General features: G+C 38.1%; 1 protein-coding gene and 1 long non-coding RNA gene across 3 annotated transcripts in view; one reads left to right on the top strand and one right to left on the bottom strand.

Annotated features, from left to right (window-relative positions):
- Positions 1–23,137, bottom strand: part of DHX15 (DEAH-box helicase 15) — a 52,461-nt gene extending 29,324 nt beyond the window's left edge. The window contains exons 1-3 of the mRNA XM_027103236.1: positions 22,890–23,137; positions 16,623–17,058; positions 13,275–13,468 (exon numbers count right to left, since the gene is read on the bottom strand). Coding sequence (XP_026959037.1) covers positions 13,275–13,468; positions 16,623–17,058; positions 22,890–22,960 — 701 coding nt within the window. The 5' untranslated portion in view covers positions 22,961–23,137. The remainder of the gene's footprint in view (positions 1–13,274; positions 13,469–16,622; positions 17,059–22,889) is intronic.
- Positions 23,117–24,754, top strand: part of LOC113618898 (uncharacterized) — a 54,949-nt gene continuing 53,311 nt past the window's right edge. For both annotated transcript variants that reach the window (XR_003432182.1, XR_003432183.1), the window contains exon 1: positions 23,117–23,570. This is a non-coding gene — a long non-coding RNA (uncharacterized LOC113618898). The remainder of the gene's footprint in view (positions 23,571–24,754) is intronic.

The raw sequence follows: 24,754 nt of genomic DNA, 5'->3' as shown, positions 1-24,754 counted from the left end.
AATACAGTTTCATCTACTTGTGGATAATTTCCTGAGATTCAACAAAGCTCTTGTCTGTTGCTTTGCAAGGCAAAAAACCCGAACTGGTCACTCTTTGAACAGCAAATATCTGCTTAAATACTATCAAATTTACACTCTACTGCTCAGTTTGCAAGCCAACTCATTTCAACATGGAATCTTAGTGTATTATTTTGAAGATACTTTAATTAACAAATGAACTCAACATATGTAGTTACGGCAATACATATTACTTATTTGAAGTGACAACTTGTACAGCTAGATCAAGTTCAAGCACTGACAACCACCTAACTTCTACCTGCTTAGAAGACCCACATAGACTGTAAAATGCATTCTAATTTCACATATTAAAATTGTGATTAAAAAGCCACTAAAGTATCAAACTTTCACTTGAAAAGTCCTTAAAAAAAAACAAAACACCCTTTTATTTTGATCTTTTCTCATATTCCTCAAACTTCAGACCACCAAAACACTATGGAGGCATCCAAAAGGAGAGCTAACCCAAATGCTCATTCTTTCATATTTTTCTGAGAAGAGGGGAAAGGTTACAAATGGCAGTTTATATATTAAATTAATGGAACTATTATTTGCCTTCTTTTATTAACAAATTGTATTACCTATTACCAAGTTAAATGGTCAACTAAACCTGAACCCTCTGACTTCCAGATTCTACAGACTCCTAATAGTTCAATATTGATTAGATCATCACCCAGTGATCCAATTCTATGACATGTTACAGTTAATTATCTCCTGCATCACCAGCTAATATGGGAAGCTTGCTGTTTGTACAACAGAGAGCTTCAGGAAAAAAGACATTTGTGAAGTTGGAAAATCTCTCAAAGATACAATCAAATTTGCTGCTTTCCCAGTGAAGAAAACTGAGTACTAGCAGTTAACTTTTCCAGGGTCTCAAAACCAGTTAAACAGCTTACTAAGACTAGGTATCAGTGTACTGATTCCCAATCCCAGGCCCCTCCTACACTAACACACTCTCCTAAAAGTCCCAGATAAATAAATGAAAAAGATACCTGGTGATTTGCTGTACTGCTAGATGTATGAAACCCTTTGCTAAAAAAAACAAAGTAACCTGAAACAGAGCACAAAAAAGGGAGAACCAGGTAGGTACTGGTGGTCCTATTAAAACCCTAACCATTTTCTTTTAGTTAGGTCAAGTTTTACTACCTTTCATAGTAGTGATAAAATACTTAACCCAGACTAAGGGGTGAGCCATAAAAATAGGGGGTCACAATAATAAATTGTAATTACATTATTCTGAAGTTTCAGTAATGGACTAGTAAACAAAAATTGCACAGGACGGCTGAACTCTACATTTTACTGGATACCCTATTCTCCAGTGTTTTTTTAACTGTCTTAGGACAAAGACTAGCTTAAAAAGTCATCAGCATCACCTGGGAACTGGTTAGAAATACAGAACTGGCCTCACCTCAGACCTACTTAATCAAAAATTCTGAAGGTGAGGCATAGCAATCTGTGTTCTAACAAGCTTTCCTATGATTCTGATGCTTGCTAACTTGTGGAAAGCACTAGTCTAAATTAATCAAGTTAAACAAGAGGCAGGGTATTCCCTGGCGGTCCAGTGGTTAGGACTCCAAGCTTCCAATGCAGGGGGGCCAGGTTCAATCCCCGGTTGGGAACTAAGATACCGCAAGCCGTGTGGCATGGCCAAAAAAAAAAAAAGTCTTTGGCGCTATTAAAATAAAACTTAAAAAAAAAAAAGAGGCAGATTAAGCAAAGTAGATGGTTAAGGTGGCAAAAACATCCTTGGAGCAAGTCAGAAACAGTCCCTATTTCCAAACAGGACTGTCTATATAATAAAACAAAGCAAAAAAACCCGGTGTGCTAAGTACTATCAATTTAGCTTAAGTATTTTTTGCAGTCAATGCGCACAGGCAGACGGCATGGTACAAGCCAACCGCAAACTCTGATCCCAACCAATGTCACAAATTCTGGTATAAACAAAGCACTTTAAAACATTATGTACTGCTAACGTGTTATTTGTTTATAGTTTTCTTTACATATATTTATAATTTTTGAAACATCTCAAGTAGTCAGATTCAAAGAAAAGTCATAAAGGGAAAAAAGATCCACAAAAAGGTGACAAATGCTTTGCAAAATGAACACCAGAAATTAAAAAAAAATTTTTTTTTTTTTGCGGTACGCGGGCCGCTCACTGTCTTGGCCTCTCCCGTTGCGGAGCACAGGCTCCCGACGCGCAGGCTTAGTGGCCATAGCTCACGGGCCCAGCCGCTCCGCGGCATGTGGGATCCTCCCGGACCAGGGTATGAACCCATGTCCCCTGCATCTGCAGGCAGACTCTCAACCACTGTGCCACCAAGGAAGCCCTAAAAAGTTTTTAATAATAAACTATGTATTATTTATAACTTTAATGAATGTCAACAAGTAATGCTCAAGTTATGAGTGATGAAAAACTGACTAGGGCTTCCCTGGTGGCGCAGTGGTTGAGAGTCTGCCTGCCAATGAGGGGACATGGGTTCAAGCCCCGGTCCGGGAGGATCCCACATGCCGTGGAGCAACTAAGCCCGTGCAACACAACTACTGAAGCCCACATGCCCTAGAGCCCAGCTCCACAACAAGCCACCACAATGAGAAGCCCACGCGCCACAACAAAGAGTAGCCCCAACTCGCCGCAACCAGAGAAAGCCCGCGTGCAGGAATGAAGAAAAAAACCTGACTGTATGGGTAAGCAATCCTCAGTAACAGTGGTGGGGGGGGGGGGGGGGGGGGGCAATAATAAAAGACTCCCTGCCTCAGCGCCACCCCCCCAATTCCAGACTGATCAAAGATGTTTAAGACAAAAACATACTAGAGTACAGAATACATGGAGGCTTATTTAAAACAACCTTGGCCAGGGTGTGATGTAAAATCCACATTAAAAAGTGGTTAAACGCTTGTATAAAATTCGTGTTTCTGCAAGGCATGAAATGTCATAAACAAGGCAAGGAAACAAATGGCAAACTAGGCAAAAACTGCAGCTCATATCCAGAATGCCAAACTGCTAAAAGTTCATACAAATCAGTAAGAAAAAGGCCGACCAACCATAGAACAACCATAGGACAAAGAATAGAAAGTTACCAAATTTCATCAATCCTGTAATACTGTATATTTTTAAAATTTTCCTTCTCTGTGATTGGCATGCATTTTATTTTTATTTTTTCCACTCATGATTTTTTAAATTGAAGTATAGTTAATTTACAATGTTGTGTTAGTTTCTGCTGTACAGCAAGGTGATTCAGTTATACATATACATACTTTTTAAATATATATTCTTTTCCATTATGGTTTATCATAGAACACTGAATATAGTTCTCTGTGTTATACAGTAGGACCTTGTTGTTTAAAGCATACATTTTGAAATAGCACCTGTCAACCAGGTAGCAATACTCCTGGAAAGATGAAAAAAGCATCTCAGATTCCAAAAAAAAATACAAATGGCCCATAAATACATGTAAAGATGCTCAATTTCATACAAAAGAAATGCAAATTAAAACCATAATGAGATTCTATTTTTCACTTACAATACTAAGATAAAAAAAAAAGTTCCACGACGAAGTGTTGGCAAGAGCATGGAAACTGACGCTCATTTTCTCATCCCTTACTGGTCTGAGTAGATAAAATCTCTGTGAAGGGAAATCTGGCCACAGCTAATAAATTCAAACACACCCTTTGATCCAACCAGTTTCATTTTTAAGAAACTCATTTCACAGATATACTCACCTGTACACATGTGTGAAAAAATGTGTGTACAAGATTGTAAGGGAGTACCTAGGGCAGCAACTGATTTTAATAACAAAAACTGTAAATTTGAGTGTCCATCAGAAGAATTAAACTATGCAGCCATTAAAAAGAATGAGGCGGGCTTCCCTGGTGGCGCAGTGGTTCAGAGTCTGCCTGCCGATGCAGGGGACACGGGTTCGTGCCCCGGTCCGGGAAGATCCCACATGCCGCGGAGCGGCTGGGCCCGTAAGCCATGGCTGCTGAGCCTGCGTGTCTGGAGCCTGTGCTCCGCGACAGGAGAGGCCACAACAGTGAGAGGCCCATGTATCGCAAAAAAAAAAAAAATAAAAAAAATAAGAGGCAACTTTGTTTATTGATCTACAACAACCTCCAAGATAAATATAAATGAAATCAGCAGCCATACGTCTTGAACCAGCCCTACTATAAACTCTGAATTAATCTGTTCTGAAAATCCTAGTTACACGGTGCTTTTCCAATACTGTTAGGGTTTTGGTTACCTTTCGAAGTATAGGCTTTATCCTGGCATGATTAAATATGCATGTAAATCAAAACTATGTTCTTAGAGGATCCAAAATTTGTCTCAGTATGACCCAAAGAAATTCTTGGTATCTGCTTCAAAGAGTATTTAGTATAAATGACAGGCACTGTTCATTCTGAGTAATTAGACTTACTGCTTCACAAATACTTACACATAACTATATGGAGAGATGAAGAATGAGGATGGAGAGGAATAACAACACATACAGTAGTTAAGAACACATCCTTGTTGCAAGACAAACCTTGATCAAGTCCCTGCTTTCTTACTGGTGTTCAACCTTGAACAAGTTCAACTTCTCTAATACTCCATTTGAAAAATGAGAATATGGTAGCTATTGTTTAAATTAAATAAAACAATGTATATAAAACACCTAACTGCACCAACTGCCTGGCACTTGGTAAGTATTCAATACAGTAGAACTCTACACTACACTCTTAACTAACCTCCACCTAATGAATGAATCCTTGGGAAAACCACCCTTACTCTACAAACATACTGTAGTATAACTACACTTTTGTCCCTGCCAGTTGGGACAACATAATCATATGTGACATGATGATCAACTTTTAGAACAGAAAAGAGAGTTGTACGTATGTATCCTAAGTTGTATGCTCCAGAAAAGCTTGAAAAAGATAAATCACACACACAAAAACTATCAAATGTGTGAGATAACTACAGAAGAGTGAAAAGTGTCTGGAATTCCAGAATTCCAAAAGACTGAACTCTCTTAAATTCCAGAAAACAACACCTGTGTACTTTGCAAGTGTTTGAGGTTTAGATCCCACCTTTAGAACTAGACATTTTACTAAGTAATGGAACTCCAAAGGGCCCATATTCAAGGAAATGGGTTGGTCCTACATTAACAGATTGACGAATGAATGTATGGGTTTTAAGCTAAAATAAAATGTTTAACATTTTCATAAATTTTCTATTTACCACTGTTTTTATTTTATTTTAAATTTTGACTGCGTTGGGTCTTTGTTGGTGCACATGGGCTTTCTCTAGTTGCGGTGAGCAGGGGCTACTCTTCGTTGCGGTGCACAGGCTTCTCATTGCAGTGGCTTCTCTTGTTGCAGAGCATGGGCTCTAGGCACGCAGGCTTCAGTAGTTGTGGCTCACGGGCTCTAGAGCGCAGGTTCAGTAGTTGTGGCGCACAGGCTTAGTTGCTCCACAGCATGTGGTATCTTTCTGGACCAGGGCTTGAACCCGTGTTCCCTGCATTGGCAGGCGGATTCCTAAGCACTGCACCACCAGGGAAGCCCTACCACTGTTTTAGATTAACCCACTACAATCCAGTCAAGTGACATATGTGTCTCTATTAAAGAAAAGCTACCCATATTAAAATGCCTACACAAACAGGTTTGTGTCTGGTAATTTCTTCAAAGTTATAATGGATCAAGACTTCTGAAAGAGACAATGACTAAAAGAAGTACTTACACACTTTCCTACCACAAAACCTATTTTTGTTTAACGCCCCTATCCGTAGAATAATTTTTTAATGACAATAGTAAGGAACAGAAAAATAACAAAGCTAAAACAGTTTGCATTTATCAGGAATAATATTCAGAAGATAGAACTACATAGAGTACAGTGATTTTATAAAATATTGTTCTTTTCACCAGCAAATATGGTGAGTCTAAACACCCTACCCTTCCTTCACAATGCCAACACTATGAAATGGTTGATTACCAAAAAAAAAGCAAACAATTTTTAAACATGCTTACAGTGAATGCTATTATACTTATTAAAGAGCTACTGATAGTTATCAAATAGCTTCATCCATCAAAACAATTTTTTTCCAATATCAGTTAGTACTTCTGTATGCCATGTGCACAAAAAAAGTTGATCATACATTTTAAGTATATAGAAGTCAGTTTAAAAAATGAAGTTTTTTACTTCTTTTAAGTGACCTGGCTATTTCTGGACTCATCACTAACTTAAGAAAGTCTTCTTGTGCATGTCCAAAATAGCTAGCACTGTATGTCTCAGTTCTATGAATTTATTTTAGACTTCACAAACCTGACCCACAAGAACACAGCCATTTAAAAAAGCAAGACATTTTGTTGTTCAATATTAAGATCTCCTAAAGGACAGCTCACATACAATCCACTAAAGCACAATCTAATTTTACTGTGTAGAAAAATAAAGGCGGGAGCATCCAATCTGATTCCGCAGACATCATATTAGCAAATAATGGTGGTTAAGAATGAAATAATGACTGAGTTTTTTCTTTCAATGTCCAATATTTGTTTAATAATCTATTAAGTTGTTAGAACATAAATACTTATTAGGTTCTTAGAACCAAACTACTAAATAAACAAGAATTCTGAGTTATTTCTTTAGGCCTAGGGTGTCATGAAAAAACTCCTGACATTAAGCATGCTGCAAATCAAAGCAGCATGGGAACTTCTACTCTACTTAAAATCTAGCTTATCTACCTAGTTAATTTGCCCATTTAAGTCTCTCCATCCTTCTCAGCTCAGATGAAATACCACCTCTTCTGTGAAATCATCTACACAATTCATGTGAAATCATCTACACAATTCATGTGACATTCAAACTACCTTCTTAATTGCTTCATAGCTTACCTCCCCAACCTAGTCAGAAAAGAGCCAGCAACACTAGCTCGGTTCCTTTATATACATAATGATCCTTTCACTGGTAAAGGGATAAAGATTTATATAGGCTCACGTTCAGTCTGACATATTCTTAGCAAAAGCATTACCCAGTATGAGCAACACTAATCTTACTATAACCACAACACTATATTTAGCATGATATCAGTTACAATGAGAACAAATCACTATTAAATGTAAACAGTCACATGGAAAGGTACTATACAGTACTTGGAATAATTTGCAATCTACAATGTTTTAATGCAATTCTAATATCAAAAAAATGGACAGGGACTCCCCTGGTGGTCCAGTGGTTAAGAATCCACCTTCCAATGCAGGAGACATGGGTTCAATCCCTGGTCGGGGAACTAAGATCCCACATGCCGCCGCAGGGCAACTAAGCCCGCCCGCCACAACTTCTGAGCCCTCTCGCACTAGAGCCCACACACGAGAGAGCCCACGTGCCAAAACTGAGCCCTCGCACGGCAATCAGAGAAGCTTGCGCGATGCAACAAAAGATCCCACGTGCCCCAAACTAAGACCCGACGCAGCCAAATTAATTAATTACTTATTTTAAAAATGGACCAAAAAAGCCAGACAGAAAACATCAAATCACACTTATCAAGTATATATAGCCTCATAGTTATTAACTGAAATGCTGAAGATCAGCAGCCAAAGAATACAGCTTTATTTTGGCAAACAGCCAAAATACATTTGGTATGTGTTTCAGAGTTAAGGATCTCATTAAGCAAAAGAAATTAATAGAAAAATAAGGAAACTAAATCATTTTTTTCAAAATATACTGCATGCAAATTTTCATAACTTTTGAAGGAAATGTTCTCCCATCTTCACAACAGAATTTACAAAGCTAGGATCAATGTGTAGGTTCTACTTAGTGTTTTTTTTTAATTTATTTGGCTGCGCCAGGTCTTAGTTGCAGTATGCAGGATCTTCAGTTGCAACGTGCGGATCTAGTTCCCTGACCAGGGATTGAACCCGTGCCCCCTACACTGGGAGTACGAAGTCTTAACCACTGGGCCACCAGGGAAACCCCCTACTTGGTGTTTTTAAAGATGTTGGCACTGTAAACAAAAGAGACTTCTATAATCCCTTGCGAGTGCCTAAGTATAAACACAAGCATCAAATGTAATACTATATGCAGACCTTTAGGAAATCAAGTTAGCTTTCTATGAATTAACAAAAGCCAACAGAATTTCAATTCTAAGGTGACAACAGTGATTTTTTTAGTCTCTATGACAGGAACTGCTTAAGTGGTAAATAGCCACATTTACTCTTTATTCCCACCCCTTTCTAAAGATCCACTAAGACCGCCTTTCCCTAACTTCAGTGCTACACTTGAATTAGAACAAAGCCTACCATATAACAGATGTTCAATAAAGTAGTTTATAATTGATGTTTGTATAATTAATGACCTCTAATGACCAGATATCTGTTTCCACATCTTACCTTCAGTCCTAAAAGAATATTTGGATTCATTGATTAATTTCATATTGACAAGTAACGTTTAATTCAAGCTAAAACTCCCAAATTGTAATTCAATTGTTGTATTAAAAGGAACTTTATTAAATTGGTTTTATAAGTCCATTTTAAATTAACCAGGTTAACTGGTTAATAAGATCCAATAATTTCTCAAACTGGAAATCTTCCACCACTATCAGCAGCAGCAAGAGTAGAAATGTTGACTTAGCACTTGCTGGGTAACAGGAATTACTCCATGGGCTACACACAAATTACACATGTGATCTGAGAACAACCCTAAGATGTAGTTGTTATTATCAGCTCCATCTTCTGAAAAAAGCAATAAGCTCAGGGGAGATTAATTACGTGGCCAAAATCACACCTAATAAGTGGCAGAGCTAGGACACAACTCAGGCACTGCAATCCTAGAGTCTGTGCTCTACAATCTCTTTCCTTTTGACTCTCTTCTCAAGTCAACTTTTCAGAACAAGACTGTCTTGTTGGAAACCCACTCTGGAATCTCTAAGTAGTCCTTATAAAGCTGGTGCTTCGAACTGTTGTTTCCAGGGGTCCCAAAGAATTTGCTATGGCAATGTCTGATAAATCCTCCCCAAGGGTCAACCTTAGATACTCTATTTTACTGGGTTCTTATATTTGTTAAATATTTTTGGATTCTCTTTCATCTTCTTGCCTAGATTGTCTTTTGGAGATTATAAAAATTCTGCAAGTTTCCGATCCATGTTCCATGGAAAAGCACTTCCTTGGCTGGTTTGCTCAAAACTTCTCTCCCTCAAGTTTTACAAAGGGCTTACCACACCTTAAAACCCAAGGCTTTATTTCTCCCTGTCACTTAATTAAATTTCAGCTATGTCCTGTCTTTTAACTTTCCTTGATTTTCTAGCATCTTGTCCTGAAGTTATATAAAAGATAAACATCTCAGGATAGTGCACAGTCATACAGAGCTAAAAGCATGTGTCCTCCAATAAAGAGCTGCAACCCTTTCTGCTTCATCAACATTATCCTGGGTTGAGTTCTTGGTCTTGTGACATCCCAAAATTGAAATGAATCTGATACCCAAAAGCAAAAGATTCAGAATAAAAGGCAAATTATGTACATAAAATCACTATACCTTCTCCACCAAGACAAGTTTAAACAAATCAGGGAAAATGTCTTTCCATGAAAATTCTACCCTTTCCATGATTATATTTAAGATTCACCCTTAGTCTACATTGTAGTGACAAATTTTCACACTCCTCTGCTGCCCCTTCCGTGTCCTCAGAATTTTTTTTTTTAAAGGATTCATGCACAAGACATGTCTACAGATACAGACACAAACTCTCTTCCCAAAGGGTTTATGTTCCAATTAGGTAAAGAAAAAAACAAAAAAACCCCAATCTCTGATCATCCATACTGTCTACAAACCAGTCCTGAAATATCTCAAAAGCCATCTGCCATGGAAATGCTGATTCACACAAATGAGTTGGATACTTTAAATAATATGCAGACTACAGTGCCTTCAAGCAAAAAGTATGATTTTTTCCCCCTTCAGAAAATAAGTTTTTAAAAATGATGTTCCATGTGCCTAGAAAGATCTGCTTCTCTGTACCCCAATCCCTACTCCTGGCAAACCATTACTTTTAGTTCAGTCCTTGACTTAAAATTCTGCCTTCTCTTTTCTAGTCTCAACTGAATTCTCAAATGATGCTTTCCTATACACTCCAAAATTCTCTTTCAGAGCCTAATCATAATTTTAGATTTTATATTTACTTTTTTATTTGCTTTACGTAGACAGGAACCAGATTTACTACTATACCTAGCACTGCCCAACACACAGAAGGTACTCAATTATTAACTGACTGAATTAATAAGCATTACTGGATTCCCTCAATATCAAAATCTCTCAGTAATTTGGCAGTTTGAGGAAAAAAAACAGAAAGGAAGCATACCACCTAAAATAACAGCGAAATTAGCTACTAAATTAATAACTTAAATATTATGATGTTTTCCCGAAAGTTCAAGACTACTAAACTGCTCTATTCCCTTAAAAGTTAACAGCTCCTTCACAAAGAATGAAGAATGGATTTCTTAAAATTTGTTACAAGTCCAACTACAAAGTGTTTTAAATCCTGTGCAAAACTGTTATCAACCTCTTCCTAATATTAAAATGAATTAAGATATTTTTCACTGACTCATCACAAATTTGGCAACTTAATCTTTCTGACTATTCTGGTCTTCTTATTGCTACCTCATGAGGTACCTCTCCCAATAATGTGCATTCCAAGATGGCCAAAGGAACATAAATATACTGCAAAAGAAATACTTTAGGGAGGGAAAAAAAAAAAAAAGATGGGAGCAGGCAAACACACAACAAACAAAATATAAAAACATTTAGCAGTGGTGGTTTTGAAAAGTAACTTGTCTACTGGGACTAGATAGCTATTTAAGGCTAGTCTAACATACTGTGCACTAATTTACACTAGATCCAATCCTCTAAAATAGCATAATATTAGACCTAGAACCTAGACATATATGTGTCCCAAACACTGAAGAAACTATCTTTGGACCATTAATCTGTATAAAGATGATTTAAAGATATAATTAGGCTAAAGTACTCTCAAACTTAATTAGTAAACACGTATTTGTTCAGTATACACAACGAATGAGGAAGGGCATGGTTAAATTCTCAGCTCCTGAGACAGAATCTTTGTAAGTTAGTCCTCTTTACCATCCTTCTATGGGTGAAAATTAAAGGCTTCTTCTGGCTACACAGTAGATACATAAGCATTTTATATCTATATATGAAAATAGTTTATGGAGGGTACTGATAGTTGTCTGATGTATTCACTCTTCCTACCCAATTAACTATGTAACCGATCCTCATTAAGTTAAAGCTTTAAATGTTTTGAACACTGGGTTCTCAAGAAATGAGTTTATAGATGACTATACAAAATACATACAGGGATTCGTAAGACACTGCACTTAATGAAGCACTTCCATTAGTTAAAACTACCACTAACCCTGTACTACTAGGATTTGATATCACTTAAAGATAATACCAAGTCAGCTTCTAGCTCTTCAGAAGATTCTAGAAGAAATTCCAATAAGCTTACCCTGTCAAGAATTAAAGTTTTTTAAATTTTATTATAGCCTCCAGAAACCATTCCATTAAAAAAATATCACAATGCCAAAGATAGTTTCATTTTGAGCTATCATATGTTACTTGTCACTCCCTATTAACTGAACCAAAATCTTCCACAAGCATACACCTTTTAAAAGCCTACCACTTCCTACTACAAACACACACAACACACCTTCTGTCCCAACACTGCATGTAACTTTCTCATCTCCGAATTTCCAAATTCTGTTCCCCTGCTCAACTGTGGCTTTAAAAAAAAAAAATTCAATGCATACTGAATCAAATTTTAGAATATTCCTCCTCCTAAAGGTGAGTAAAATCTGCCTTTTATTATCCTCAATTGCTTGACATTATCTAATCTTAAATAAAAAAATCATAAGTTAAGATTTTGCTTATGTAGTGTTTTTGTCAATTATATTGTAATTACGACCAACCAATAATGTGATTACACTAAACTAAAAAGATTTATTCAATGAAGATTAAGGTTTAAGCCAAAAACATGTCTCATAAAGTCATAAAGACAAGCTGAAGTAAACACCTAAGTTCAATTGCTATTAAAAATGCAACAACCTGAAGTTCTAATAAAACAGTATATCAAAGAAACTAAGAAATTGAAATGAAATTTGAGGGTAACAATGTTCTGATTATGGAAAAATTTTAAGTTGTGATATCACAGTTACATTTCAAGAAATCTTATCTTCGAGAGATGCATTGAAATATTTAGATGAAAGTGTATGATGCCTAGGATTTACTTCAAATTATATGGGACATATAAAAGGTTGAGATATGGATGAAATAAGATTGGCCAAGTTTGAAGATGCAAGACAAATAAACATGAGTTCATTACAGTATTATTCTACTTTTACATACATTTGAAGTTTTCTGTAAAATATACAGTTTCCCCCATAACACAGTATGTACCTCTGCCATCAAAGACTCATGTCACTGTCCATGTAACATTTTATTCCCAATTGTCTTTTAAAAACAACCTGAGGGAGAAGATTGTATCATGACAAGGAAATTGTTTTTAACAAATGATTGAAATGTCATACATACACAGAATAAACAAATTTTAAAAAGGGGAAGATTTTCAAAAGCATTACCATCAGGCAACAAACATCACTACTTACGCAGAATGGAAGTGTTAAGATGAAGATAAAAAACTAGGGAAATTAAAGAAAATGTTAGAAAAAAGATCAGTATGGTTGTCAATCATGTGCACCATGGTATAATGAAGAGGAACGAGGTCTTTGAGCAGACTCCAAGAGTATATCACAAGACAAAAGATTCCTCCTTTTAGCTCATAACATATGCATGGTAATAGCTGTACAGTTAACATTAAAAGCTCTCTCACCCAAATAAATCATACCCCTTCCCACACATCATTTGTTCTAAAAGTAACTGTCCTTTACTAAATATATCATTTTACTTTTCTATCATATTTAAATGATACAACATTTCACCTAAGATATTGCACCAAGTAACTAAAAAATCTGACCTTTGAACTTCAATGACCACTGAATAGCTATACATATATTACTACCAAGAAAAAGAATCCATATTAAAAAGTCATCTAGTAAGCATAAGAAGGTCTAATCTGGATTATTCTAAAGTCAGATGGCTTGAGACTCCACTAGCAAAGTCCCCTATCTAGTGGCAGAAAATAAAAACAGAGGGGAAAAAAGTGTTCATTTTTAAAGATAATACTTACTTAAGAATGGTTTTTGCACTACTGCAGTCTTCAAATCGAATGGAGTAACCAACTTCCTGGCCCAACATCACATCCATTTCATCAGCAACTCTCTGGGCCACACTCATTGCAGCCACTCTCCTGGGTTGGGTACAGGCAACTCCTCTTTTGGGTCCTGGTAATGATCGCATGTACTCCACACACCACTGTGGAATCTATCAAATAATTTCACATTTAAATTAATTCTACTCTGCCTGTACATCAGGTATATTTAACATGAAGTGTTTTATCTCATTCTAATAATTTAAAACAAAATTCAATTTAGGCACACCACAAATTATTACTTATGACTTATAATAGCATGAGCTCTCCAAGCCAAGGAAGGGTCATGTATTAACACTGATATGTCATAACTGTACTCCTCAGTGAGCTAGGTCCACTGAGGCTTTGCTGAACATGCTCTATGGTGTCAGTGTTCCACCACCAAGCATTTCTCTCTGCACTGGAAAAATTCCAACTTATGAAAATTCTACTTCATAACAAATGTTAGTTCCCAAAAATATTCTAAGAAACTGTAACTTAAATTCCTATACAATTTAAGTTACAAATTCAGCTCATACTTGGTAAGCCAGCAGAATCTAACTCCTATCCTTCTCCCCTCAGAAGTATGCACAATGGAAACACCTTAGGTACATCTTAAAAGTTAATTTTAGTTAACTATCAAACTCAAATTCAATAGGACCTATAGAAGCAGCAACAGCACTTCCCTGAAGGAGGGAAATGAAGGGTAAACAAGGAAGAAAAAAAAAAAAAAGACCAACAAGCATAAGTAGTTGGTTGTTGCCATGATGACACTGCATTTCCTGGCTGTTCCATTATCAATAGAAACTAAGATATTTGATAATTTAATGGTTCTTCTCTACTCACTTACCTGTGAAAGAACCATGGGAAAAATCTAAGTGCTTACTACATTAAATTGGAATCCACTCCTACAAGAAGGACATGATGGATCTCCATCAAAGCCTCCAAAAGCCTAACAGATTTTAATGCTACAGGAAACGTGGCATTTTTTTGGTATAGGATTTGTACAGTGATATTTGAAGAATACTAGTTGTACTATTACTACTTTTTTTTTTTTTTGTGGTACACGGGCCTCTCACTGTTGTGGCCTCTCCCGTTGAGAAGCACAGGCTCCGGACGCGCAGGCTCAGCAGCCATGGCTCACGGGCCCAGCTGCTCCGCGGCATGTGGGATCTTCCCGGACCGGGGCACAAACCCGTGTCCCCCGCGTTGGCAGGCGGACTCTCAACCACTGCGCCACCAGGAAAGCCCTATTACTACATTTTAGTTAGGTTCCTTCTGCAATTTTGTTTGGAGAATTTCACTTTCTGATAGGCACAAAAAGATAACCAAAAACGGCTAACTATTCTTAATGGTTTTGAGTCAAAGTTTAATAGGAGTATGTGGAAAAAGCATTTGCATGAAATTCACTATTTACAGTTGTTTCCCTTTGAATACCCCAAATCCCTGCAATCCTAGGTATCCATGTACCTTAAGTATTTAAAAAAAAAAAAAATACTAATCCAAAAAATCACAAATCTTGTTTTGCGTTCACCTGCCCTTCTTCTCCACTAACTGCTACTAAATAAACTCATCTCTGAAATAAGGTTAATCATATAAGACCACAGAAGAGCAGTATGAAATAAATGTAACTTTGGCTATGAGACAAAGGGACAGAGTTTTAAATACTGAACCCACCTATATCTACAGTGTAACCTAGGGCAACCCACTAAACCTCTCATAAATCAAAGCCTCATTTTGCTCATCTGTAAAATGGTGATTAACAACTTCCTTGCATGGCTGTTGAAAAACTTAAATGAGATAATACAAACTAATAGTGCCTGGCTTTACCCAATTGCTGACTAAATGGGTGCTATTAATACTACACAAACTAGATAAACCAGTTGAAATAATTATTAAAAATATAATATTAATAAGCTTAGAGTTATATCTTTTCATGTATTCTTTAAATTTCCATAAGGTGATAAAAATAAACCAACAGTTTTAGCTTCTAACATCAGCATTACATTTCCTCCGTTTAAAAAGAAAAACCATACTTAGGCTCAGTCTTATATTATATAACAAAAGCCTCCAATCTGGGTTGCTATTGTAGCCTTCAAAATGTCTCCATGAAATACTCAAATTGACAGACTTGTGGCATTGTGTAACTTAAATTATACACATACAGGATAACCTGTACATGTAGTATGCTCAAATCTAAACATGTTCACAGGTACATAAACATGGAAAATCAGGCCCGTAGGAAACACAGCAATTATTTCTGCGTGATAAGTAATTATTAAATTCATTTCAACACTTTCCTGAATTTTCCAAATTTTCTACAATAGCCAGGGGCTGCTATTTTTGTAAAATCTAAGAAATTTTCTGATGGATCAGGCTCAAGCATCTGAAAATGAAAATATGGTTACCTCGCTCATAGCAAGAAAATGCAAATTAAAAATTACACTGAAATACCATTTTTCTCCTGTCAGATTTGCAAAAGTTCAAGTTCAGTAGTACACTCTAGTGGTTTCCCACATATGCTCTCATACATACTCACGGAACGGTAAACTGATACGTTCCCTATAGAAGGCTATTTGGCTGTACGTTCCACAACTATAATCCATCTTCTGACCCAATAATTTCTACTTCTGAGAATTTATCCTAAAGATATACTTGCCCATGGAAAACAACCATGAGAAGCAGCCTAAATGTCTATAACATGGGCCTAGTAAATAATGGTTCATCCATGTTTGAAAAATATCCTAAATATATTTCTAATACAACACTAACATGTATGTTTAGTTCAGGGGTGGGGAGGACGGGGACACTATTGGATGGAGGTCACAAGTAAAAAGACTTTACTTAGCTCTTCTATTTTTTTTTTCTAAAGAATAGATAATATTCACATAGTTCAAAACAATTATAAAAACAAAGAAATGAAAATGACAAAAACAAAACCACTCCAATGGTTCAGCTCTCTCCACCCAAGCACTGGAAAACAAACCTTGTGCCTCCAAATATGTACCACCCCAGATTCAAAGTGGGTGGGAGAGTATCACTGCCGTAATTTACATAATAAAACTGGAAAAAAACAGCACCGCTGTTTTTCCAAAGAGACTCAGGAAAACAGGTACTCCCTACAGGATTCCAACCCCATAAGTCACTAAAAGTTGCTAAACATAAAAGCAGCTATGCTTCAAAAAGTTCTGACAGACAGCCAATGAGAATAACCACCAGAACCAAATACGCAACATTTAGTAAACATAAACATTAATGAAGTACGTACTGTGGTATTCAATAACTCACCTGTGTTGTTTTACCAGACCCAGTCTCACCAACAAGTACAAAGGATTGATGTCTAACCAGAATATCTGTAAACCTATCCTTGTACTCCCAAACAGGGAGCTGAAGCCGTTTCTTCAGAATATCATAGTATCGAGGCGTATGGGGTAAGTTGGTAAATGGATTAATGCACTGTGGAAGTGATGTGTGTCCTGCATGTCCGGTGTGTGTAGAATGAGCAGAATGTGTTGAATGTGCTGAATGTGCCGAGTGGGTTGAGTGAGCTGAATGGGAAGCTTTTAAAGGTGGTAATCCAGCACTGATAAGCATAGCATTCGTGGAAGCTCGCAATTCTTTCTCCTTTTCTTTCTCCCTCTCCCGCTCTCTATCTCCTCTATCTCGTTCTCGTTCCCGATCTTTAGACCGATCTTCACGATCACGGTCACGATCTCGATCCTTCCTAAAAAAAAAAAAAAATTTATAACTCAGATTCCAAATTTTATGCAAAATGTTCATAGAGGCGTTATAGTCACAAGAAAGTAAAATGTCCAACAACCAAATAAACTGATATAAAACTCGAAGTATCAGAAACAATGAAAAAGAACTTGTAATCAAGTATCCTCCATGCCTTATCCATAAACATCTTTCCCTTCCTTAATGATGCTTCAAATTCTATTAAGGAACAGTCTCTTTCCACCTTTAGCCATTCTGCATGTAAAATCCTTTCCTTCTTAGAAATTAAAAACTGAGGGCAGTGGGAAAAAGGTAGGGACAAATTAGGCAAAAAGAGAATGGCATCAGAGTCTTTCCCAGATTCTCCTTCAGGTTACATGAAAAGGTATTTTCACACTGAAAGTATGTTCAAAATTTAGCAAGAACTAAGTCTTTTATTGCTTCTGGCCTCAAAGACAATTCCACCTCACATTACAGTAATACAAACAAAATTCAGCACAAAATTCCGAGTTAAAGAATTAGCAAGTTTATTTTCCTAAGTTAACGCTTTCCAAATTTTGTTCAAAATGCATATATTGCTCTATAAGGAAAACTAAAACTTTTTATTCTTGTTTTCATTGTTTACTCTTGCATGTATCCTTAACAGCAATAGTAAAAAACACTGGAAGTACTTTGTAAAACCTATGTATACTTTGATCATCCATAAAGGAAAAGTAGCTCATTTAAAAACAAGCTTCACTGAACACTATTAAGTTGTTTAAAATGTTTAAATTATGCAGATGACCACCATATTAACCTTAGGTCATTTAGCCAATTCCAGCATCTACTTCTAGATACTAGAGATGATCCCTAACCAGTAAGAATTTTAAAATTATCTATACTTATTCATTTTACTAATCTAGTTTATTTCAGACTAAATCCTATAGCAGACAAATGTGCCACAAGGTGTTTGGACTCATTTGAAATAGTGAGGCAACTTGGAACCATGACACAAGCTGCTAAACATGTCATTGTTCCTTATCCATAACACACACAAGACATACAAATTTCCCATGCCCCAATTATCAGTAGCAGACTAGGGAAGACCATTCATTCTGATGTAATGGCAAATCAGCTGGGCAACAGTTACTCCCCTTCGTAGAATACAGCTCAAATGCTGAGCCCAGCATGAGTTAGGATGGTTCCCCAATTACAAAAATGGTAAGCTGACCAATTATATTTGATATTGTCCCTTCTAAAATGAATAATTCTATTCCACAGGAACTTGCCTAAATAGAGAAAAGCCTTATTATATGTTCACAAATATTCATACACACATATATTTTTTACATATATATAATCTTTTCATGTATGTATATATAAAAAGCGATCCTCCCTTCCCCCAACCCAATGTTCACCTTCTACAGAATTACAGGACATACAAGCTAGGATCAGAGCTTCTCATCCCATGTGGCATAAAGAGAAAGAAATCAAAGGAACCTAAAGGATAACCTACTCAGCATACAAACTGAAGTCCCACAACTCAGAACTTAAGCTTCCTGGCCTATCTTCGCAATATACCATCAACCATCCTTTCTTTGCTTCTCTCATTCTGCTCCAGTTTAACGTGCTTGTAATTAAATAAGTATTTGCACAGCTCCAAAATGTGAATGAGAAAAAGTTTACAACAGGATAGATAGATACGTGTCCAGCAAAGTGAGAAGCACTGTAGTCAGGAATGGATTCAAAGACTAGACATTTTATAGTTCATAGAACATAAAGAATCCTTAAAGAACATCTGGTCTAAATAATACATGTTTTTCAAGGGCCTACTTCACCAGAAACTTTATTACCAAAAATAACTGCAACAGAGGAAGCATAAAATACATTCTGAAGACACAAAGATTAACTGCTGACCATGAATTGGGGTTTAACTCTAATATAAGAGTAAAAGGAGCACGAGCACCTAGATCACAGTTGCATAACCACTGGAAAGGTATAAGCCTCAATTTACTAATCTGCAAAGCGAGAAGTATTAATAAAATAGTCTCTTAGATTAAAATTAGAAAGCAAATTCAATCACCTAGAAATGTTGCCTGTGATTCCAACTACCCACCTTCAACAGGAAAGGGAAGATAAAAATTAGGGTCAGTGGAGGGGGGGGCTCAAACCCACTGCTTCATAAATATATGCAGAGTATTGTGTATATGCATGTTTTCTTTTTTAAACAGGCACCTTTATTATAAAGGAGTTTGTTACTTAGAAGATTTACTAATCGAGGTATAATGCTTAAAAAACTAATTATCAAAGCAGTGATCACTTAGCCACAATAATGGCAGGGAGAGACACAACAGGACACATTTGTTTAGCATGTGGTTCAGTATTTTATCTCAGCTTAATCCTGGCTCAACACTTAAGCTATATGACCACATTTATTTCTTTCCTCATCTTTAAAAAGCTCTTGTGGGGTATTGCAAGGGTTAAATGAGTTAATATATGTAATGTGCTTAAAGTAGTGCCTGGAACATAATAAATGCCCAATAAACATTGGTTATCATTTATTTTTTAAATTTAAAACACCACGTTAAAATTCTACATGGAGTAACAGAAACTAAAGATTGCTAATGAAGATGTAAACTGGTTATCAAAATCAGAGTATTTTAAACAAGCATTGATTTTAATCTGGTAATCTCACTTTCAGAGACTTCTAGGGATATAAGTACACATAAGGATGTTCATCACACTTTTCACTTGTAAGACTAGGAAACTACCAAAACGTCAGTGAACAGGAAATTGGTTAAATAAGTTATGATACCCCTTTACAAGTGGAATACTATGCAGCCAATGAAAAGAATAATGGATATCCATTCCACAGTTTATAAAGTATTTCTGGGTGAATTTAAAGAAATCAAAGCACAAATAATACATATTAAAAGATCCTACTGGTATCAAATAGGATACCTGTGAATAAATATGCAGAGATCTAAAAAAATTTTCATCAAGGGATTAAATAAAGATGGGGATGAAGATTTCTGATAATTTTTTTCCCTTTTCTTTATATCTTTACGAATGGACGTTTCTTGTGTTCCCTGGGGCAAGTTACTTAACCTCATCACAGAACTGCAGTGAAAACCTGTTTATAAAGCACCTGAAAGTTTTGGGAACACTGTACGTACGTTATCTTATCTATGTTTCACATTTTTAACCGAAAAAATTCTTATCAGGCAGTAATATCAGAAACTAACATCAAAGTGAAAAATGTCCCTGTTTTCAAAATTTTTTTCCATACTTCAACATTAAGTTGTCTTTTGGTTAATAATTTTACACAGAAAATGTTGTGGGAAAAATGGAAAAAGGAATAAGGTCAATATGTAACAGAAACCTTCAACTTCTCTACCTGTTTCCAAACTTAAAATATAGCAAGAGTAAATAAAGCCATATATAGTTTGGGAGCATGAATTTGAGTAAAATCTCTCACTTAATTACCTTCCCTTCTGAGTAGCGGGGAAAATGGGACATCCATGTTTGGCAGTGGAGTTCACAAGACTGACAGGCCTACCCTCTCATGTAAAACCACCTGCTACTTAGCAGGGCTTTAAAAAAAGAAAAGAAAAATCTGCAAGATTGCATGACAGTCAACAAATTATTTTGTTGACTTTTTAAATTGTTAAATATGGAAAAAAAAACCCTAAGCACTAATAAACACTCCAAGCCCACTGCTAAAGAAAGTTCTATCAGAAATGACATTCAGGTGACACAGAAATGAGTATACAAATGTCCCTCCAAAATATCTCAGAACTTGAGCTTTATTCCAAAGATGAACTCTCGTTCATTTACAGGTAGATGTCACATATAATATCCAAGAGAATCAAAAGGTCACCACCAAAGACTTAAAAAGTCCACATTTTTACTAAGGATGTCGGATTTGCAAGGAAAGGGGAACAAACCCATGTACATATCATGGGCCCACTAATCCCCCAAAAAGCATTTAAATGGTGCACATACACACAAATATTAGTAAGTGAATTCATTCCTTCCCCGTATATTTTTTTCCAATCTGAATTCTGTGAGAGGCATTAGTTGCATCTTAGCCAGATGACAAGCAATTTATTTTTGCTTCACAGGAACAAAGAACCAAGTGTTCCCTACTTTACCAACCCATTGTAAATGTCATTAAAATAGGCTGTAATGACTCTTAACTACAGTCACAGTCTGTGTGCTGTACTGGAAAAAGCAAGAGGCTAAGATTGAAAATTAAAAGATCAAGGTTCTAGATCCACCTGTAAACTGTAAGGTTGCACAAGCCACCTTAACAACTCTGGGTCTCCATTTCTCATCCCTCGAGTGGAGCCGAGTATACGCTCTTTAAAGTCACTTCCAGCTCTAAGGAGCCTGTGACTTGTAGCTCAAATGTGCTCAAGTTCTGCTGCGTGTGTTGGGGTCAGGGAGAGAAAGCTGACACAGAACACTGTAAACTAAAAAATGTACACGATTAAACTGTTATATATTTATGCTTTCCATATTCAATATACGGAAAGCCACCAAAAAGTATACCCTATCCTGGCTTATACTCCTCAGACACAGACACCTCAATCAACCGAAAGGAAGGACTCTGAGTGAACAAAAGTTATACAGACTTGACACAGTGATTCTGCACACGTACACACACACTAAAATGCAAAATTATGCAAAGTATTGAAGATATTCAGACTTTCATGTCTCTGCCTGAATTATCCAAATAAACCTCTGTACTTCAGGAACGAAAAGTACACACTGGACAAGAAATGATTTTGATGCAGTTGCTAAGGTTAACTGTTAAATTCCTCTGCACCTTTAAGAAAAGGTAAGTAGAAAGGAATCTGAAACACCACGGGCGTGGTCTACTTCAACTCCCAAGCAACCTCCCGACGGGCGATACTTTGCCGTAAACACTAAAAACTTTTGAAAAGGGTCTTCTCGTTTCAAAAGCTACCTAGGAACGAGGGCCGGGGAGGGACACAGAAAACAAGAATTTATTGGAAAAAAAGAATGCCTTCTAATTGCTATCCCGGGGATGCCCAATAACTACTGTTTTGGCCAAAGCAGGAAATAAAGGAGATGGCGGGAGCGTGGGCAGAGAGCGGAAGTTTGCCTAGTATCTACTTTGAAGTGTTTGAATGGACCGAGGCACGCACTCTCCCGCCAAAGTATAAACTCCGCGTCTCCAAACCACCAGCCCTCCAGCCCATCAGGTATACTCCACATTTTCCTTTCTCCCGGCTGGCCCTCTACTCTCCCCTCCCCCGAGAACTTCTCGTCCGCACGCCTCACTCTACTCCCAGCACCTCCACCCCAGCCTACACAAGAATCCACGCGCTTCGCTCACTTTCCGGCCTCCGCTTCTCCCATTGCTGGGCGCCCAGCCGCCCCCCAAGGTCCTCTCCCCGACCCCGCTGGCTGAGAAGTACCTGGTGCCCTTGGAAACGATTACTCCCGCCGCGCCCTCCCCCACCCTCTCCCCAGGCTCCAGGCCTTACCAGGAGCCCAGGCCACGAGGTCCGCGGTTCCCTCCCGTCCGCTCCCCTCGAAGTGACTCTTGCTCGACTCCGCCCGGGGAGGAGGCACCCTACTGGCCACGACAGGCCTCTCCGCTCTCCCGACTGGGCCGGGCGGCCACCGCGCCACTCAGCTCCCCGCGCCCTTGCTGGGCCGAACGCCTGGGGGTCCGCTCTCCCGCGCCCCGCCGCCAGTGACCCGAGCCCAGCAGAAAACAAAAGAGTCAGGGCCCGTGGCCCGCTCGGCCTAGCCCTCCCTGGCCCGCTCCCGGCCGGGACCCCAACAAAGCCTGAGCCCCTGCCTCGCGCCCCCGGCCTGGCTTACCCATCGGTCCCCGCACGCTTCTTGCCGGAGGGGTAATCCTCCCCGAGGTCCAACCGGTGTCGCTTAGACATCTTCGGACTCTTCGAGCGGGTGGTTACGAAGGAAGAAAAAAAGAGAACCTAGCGGCTCTATCGGTGCCGTCGAAGGCAGCTACAAAACTCTGGAGGACCCCCACCCCTCCCGCTACAACAGCCTACACCGTGCGGCCGGAACCAGGAGCTAAAATGGCGGCGGCGATGAGGGCTGGGCCTGCGCGCGCGCTTCCGCGGTATGCTGTGCGTGCGTGCGTACGTGCGTGCGTGCGTACGTGGTGCGCGCGCACGCATAGGAGGCGGGAACTCAAGCCCCGCCCACCGCCTCGTTGACCCGCCCTTATTCCGCCCTCCGCCTGGCAGGCACTTCCCGCCCTCTGGGCGGGTGCTAGGCGGGTTGGGCCCTTGGCCCCTTTACGGCCCTCCGATTTAGGAAATTGAGAGAAGAGGAAGTCTAATGCTAGTTAGGAAATCCTATCCATCTGTATTACCCTGGCATTAGGGGAATCTGAGACCCACAGAGGTTGAAAAACTAATCGAGATTATACAGCTGATAAGGGACAGAGCCAGATTGGTACCCAACTATAACTCCTGATCTAGCACTTGAAGCCACTGACCAGACATTCTCAACTGCAGTGGGAAAACTGAGGTGAGAAAATGTCAAGACTTACCAAAATGCATTTTGCCTTTTTTTTTTAATGTTTATTTTATACTATAGTTGATTAAACATTTTTCCTCTTTTTACCAAGCACGGACAGATTGCACTCAACCTATTAATGTTTTTACTGGAATAGGGAAAATTGGCAGTAAGGGCATAACTTTTTCCTATGTGCATATTATGTGCTTCCACGCTGTTAACCCTACTTCTATTCTCATTCTTACAGTAACCCTGCAAAGTAGGTGTTATTTAATAGATGTGAACACCAAGACTGAGAGAGGTTATGTCACACAGCCATTAGGGCTGTCCCTAAAGCCATAGCAAATTGTTGGGATAGAATGACTTTATGACTTTTGTGACTCTCTCCCCCCAGAACCTATCTGCTTGCTCAGTTGCATTCATTCCCAGAAAAGCACACAAGAAAAAGATCTGTGAACCAGCCCAAGCCGGGTGATCTATGTAGTTTGCGCAGTGGTCATTTAGATGCCCTGGAAGACCATATTAGGGTTCTTATCCAGTCCTCAGAAATGCAATCTCTAAGGTTAAATACAACTCTACAATTGCAGCTTATAAAGAGAATTCTTTTATTTTTTTTGTACAAAATCCACATTCCAAAGTAAGCCCAAAGAAAAGTGAGTATCTTCACTTACAAAATACCCAGTATAACTTTCTACCCTAAAAGTACATTAACAGCATATTGACTTTTGTTGGAGATCATGATGTATAATCACTGAATTGTAAACCTGGAAGGGTTTCCAGCTGATCTTCTCTTTCTGCTTCATTTTCCAAATGAGGAAATCTAAGCCCTGTGATGACCAGATTCACCAGTTAGTGTCAATGTCAGAATTAAAATCCAGATCTCACTCTCACATTTCCAGGCTCAGGTCTCCAGGTTCCCAGTTTGAGGGATACTATAAAGTGCTCTAAAATTTTGGAGAAACAATGAAGGAAAAGCTTAGAATTCTACCTGCAGAAATGCTCCACCCTAAGAGGCATCAGCCTGTCATAAATGTGCAAGGAAACTTGGTAAAGGAGGAACTGAAATCAAAGTGATAAGACTTCTTCCTTGGGTCTAATGTATATTTAAAGAAAACTGTAACCTAATCAATTGTGTTGTGACCTGAATGACTGAAGAGAGGCTGTATTTCTCTAAGGATAGTGGCCTTTCTGGAATC

Source organism: Aethalodelphis obliquidens, unplaced genomic scaffold (assembly GCF_003676395.1).
Source record: "Aethalodelphis obliquidens isolate GAN/ISIS:26980383/991018 unplaced genomic scaffold, ASM367639v1 scaffold6, whole genome shotgun sequence".
Taxonomy (NCBI): Eukaryota; Metazoa; Chordata; class Mammalia; order Artiodactyla; family Delphinidae; genus Aethalodelphis; species Aethalodelphis obliquidens.
This window is presented reverse-complemented; position numbering and strand designations above follow the sequence as displayed.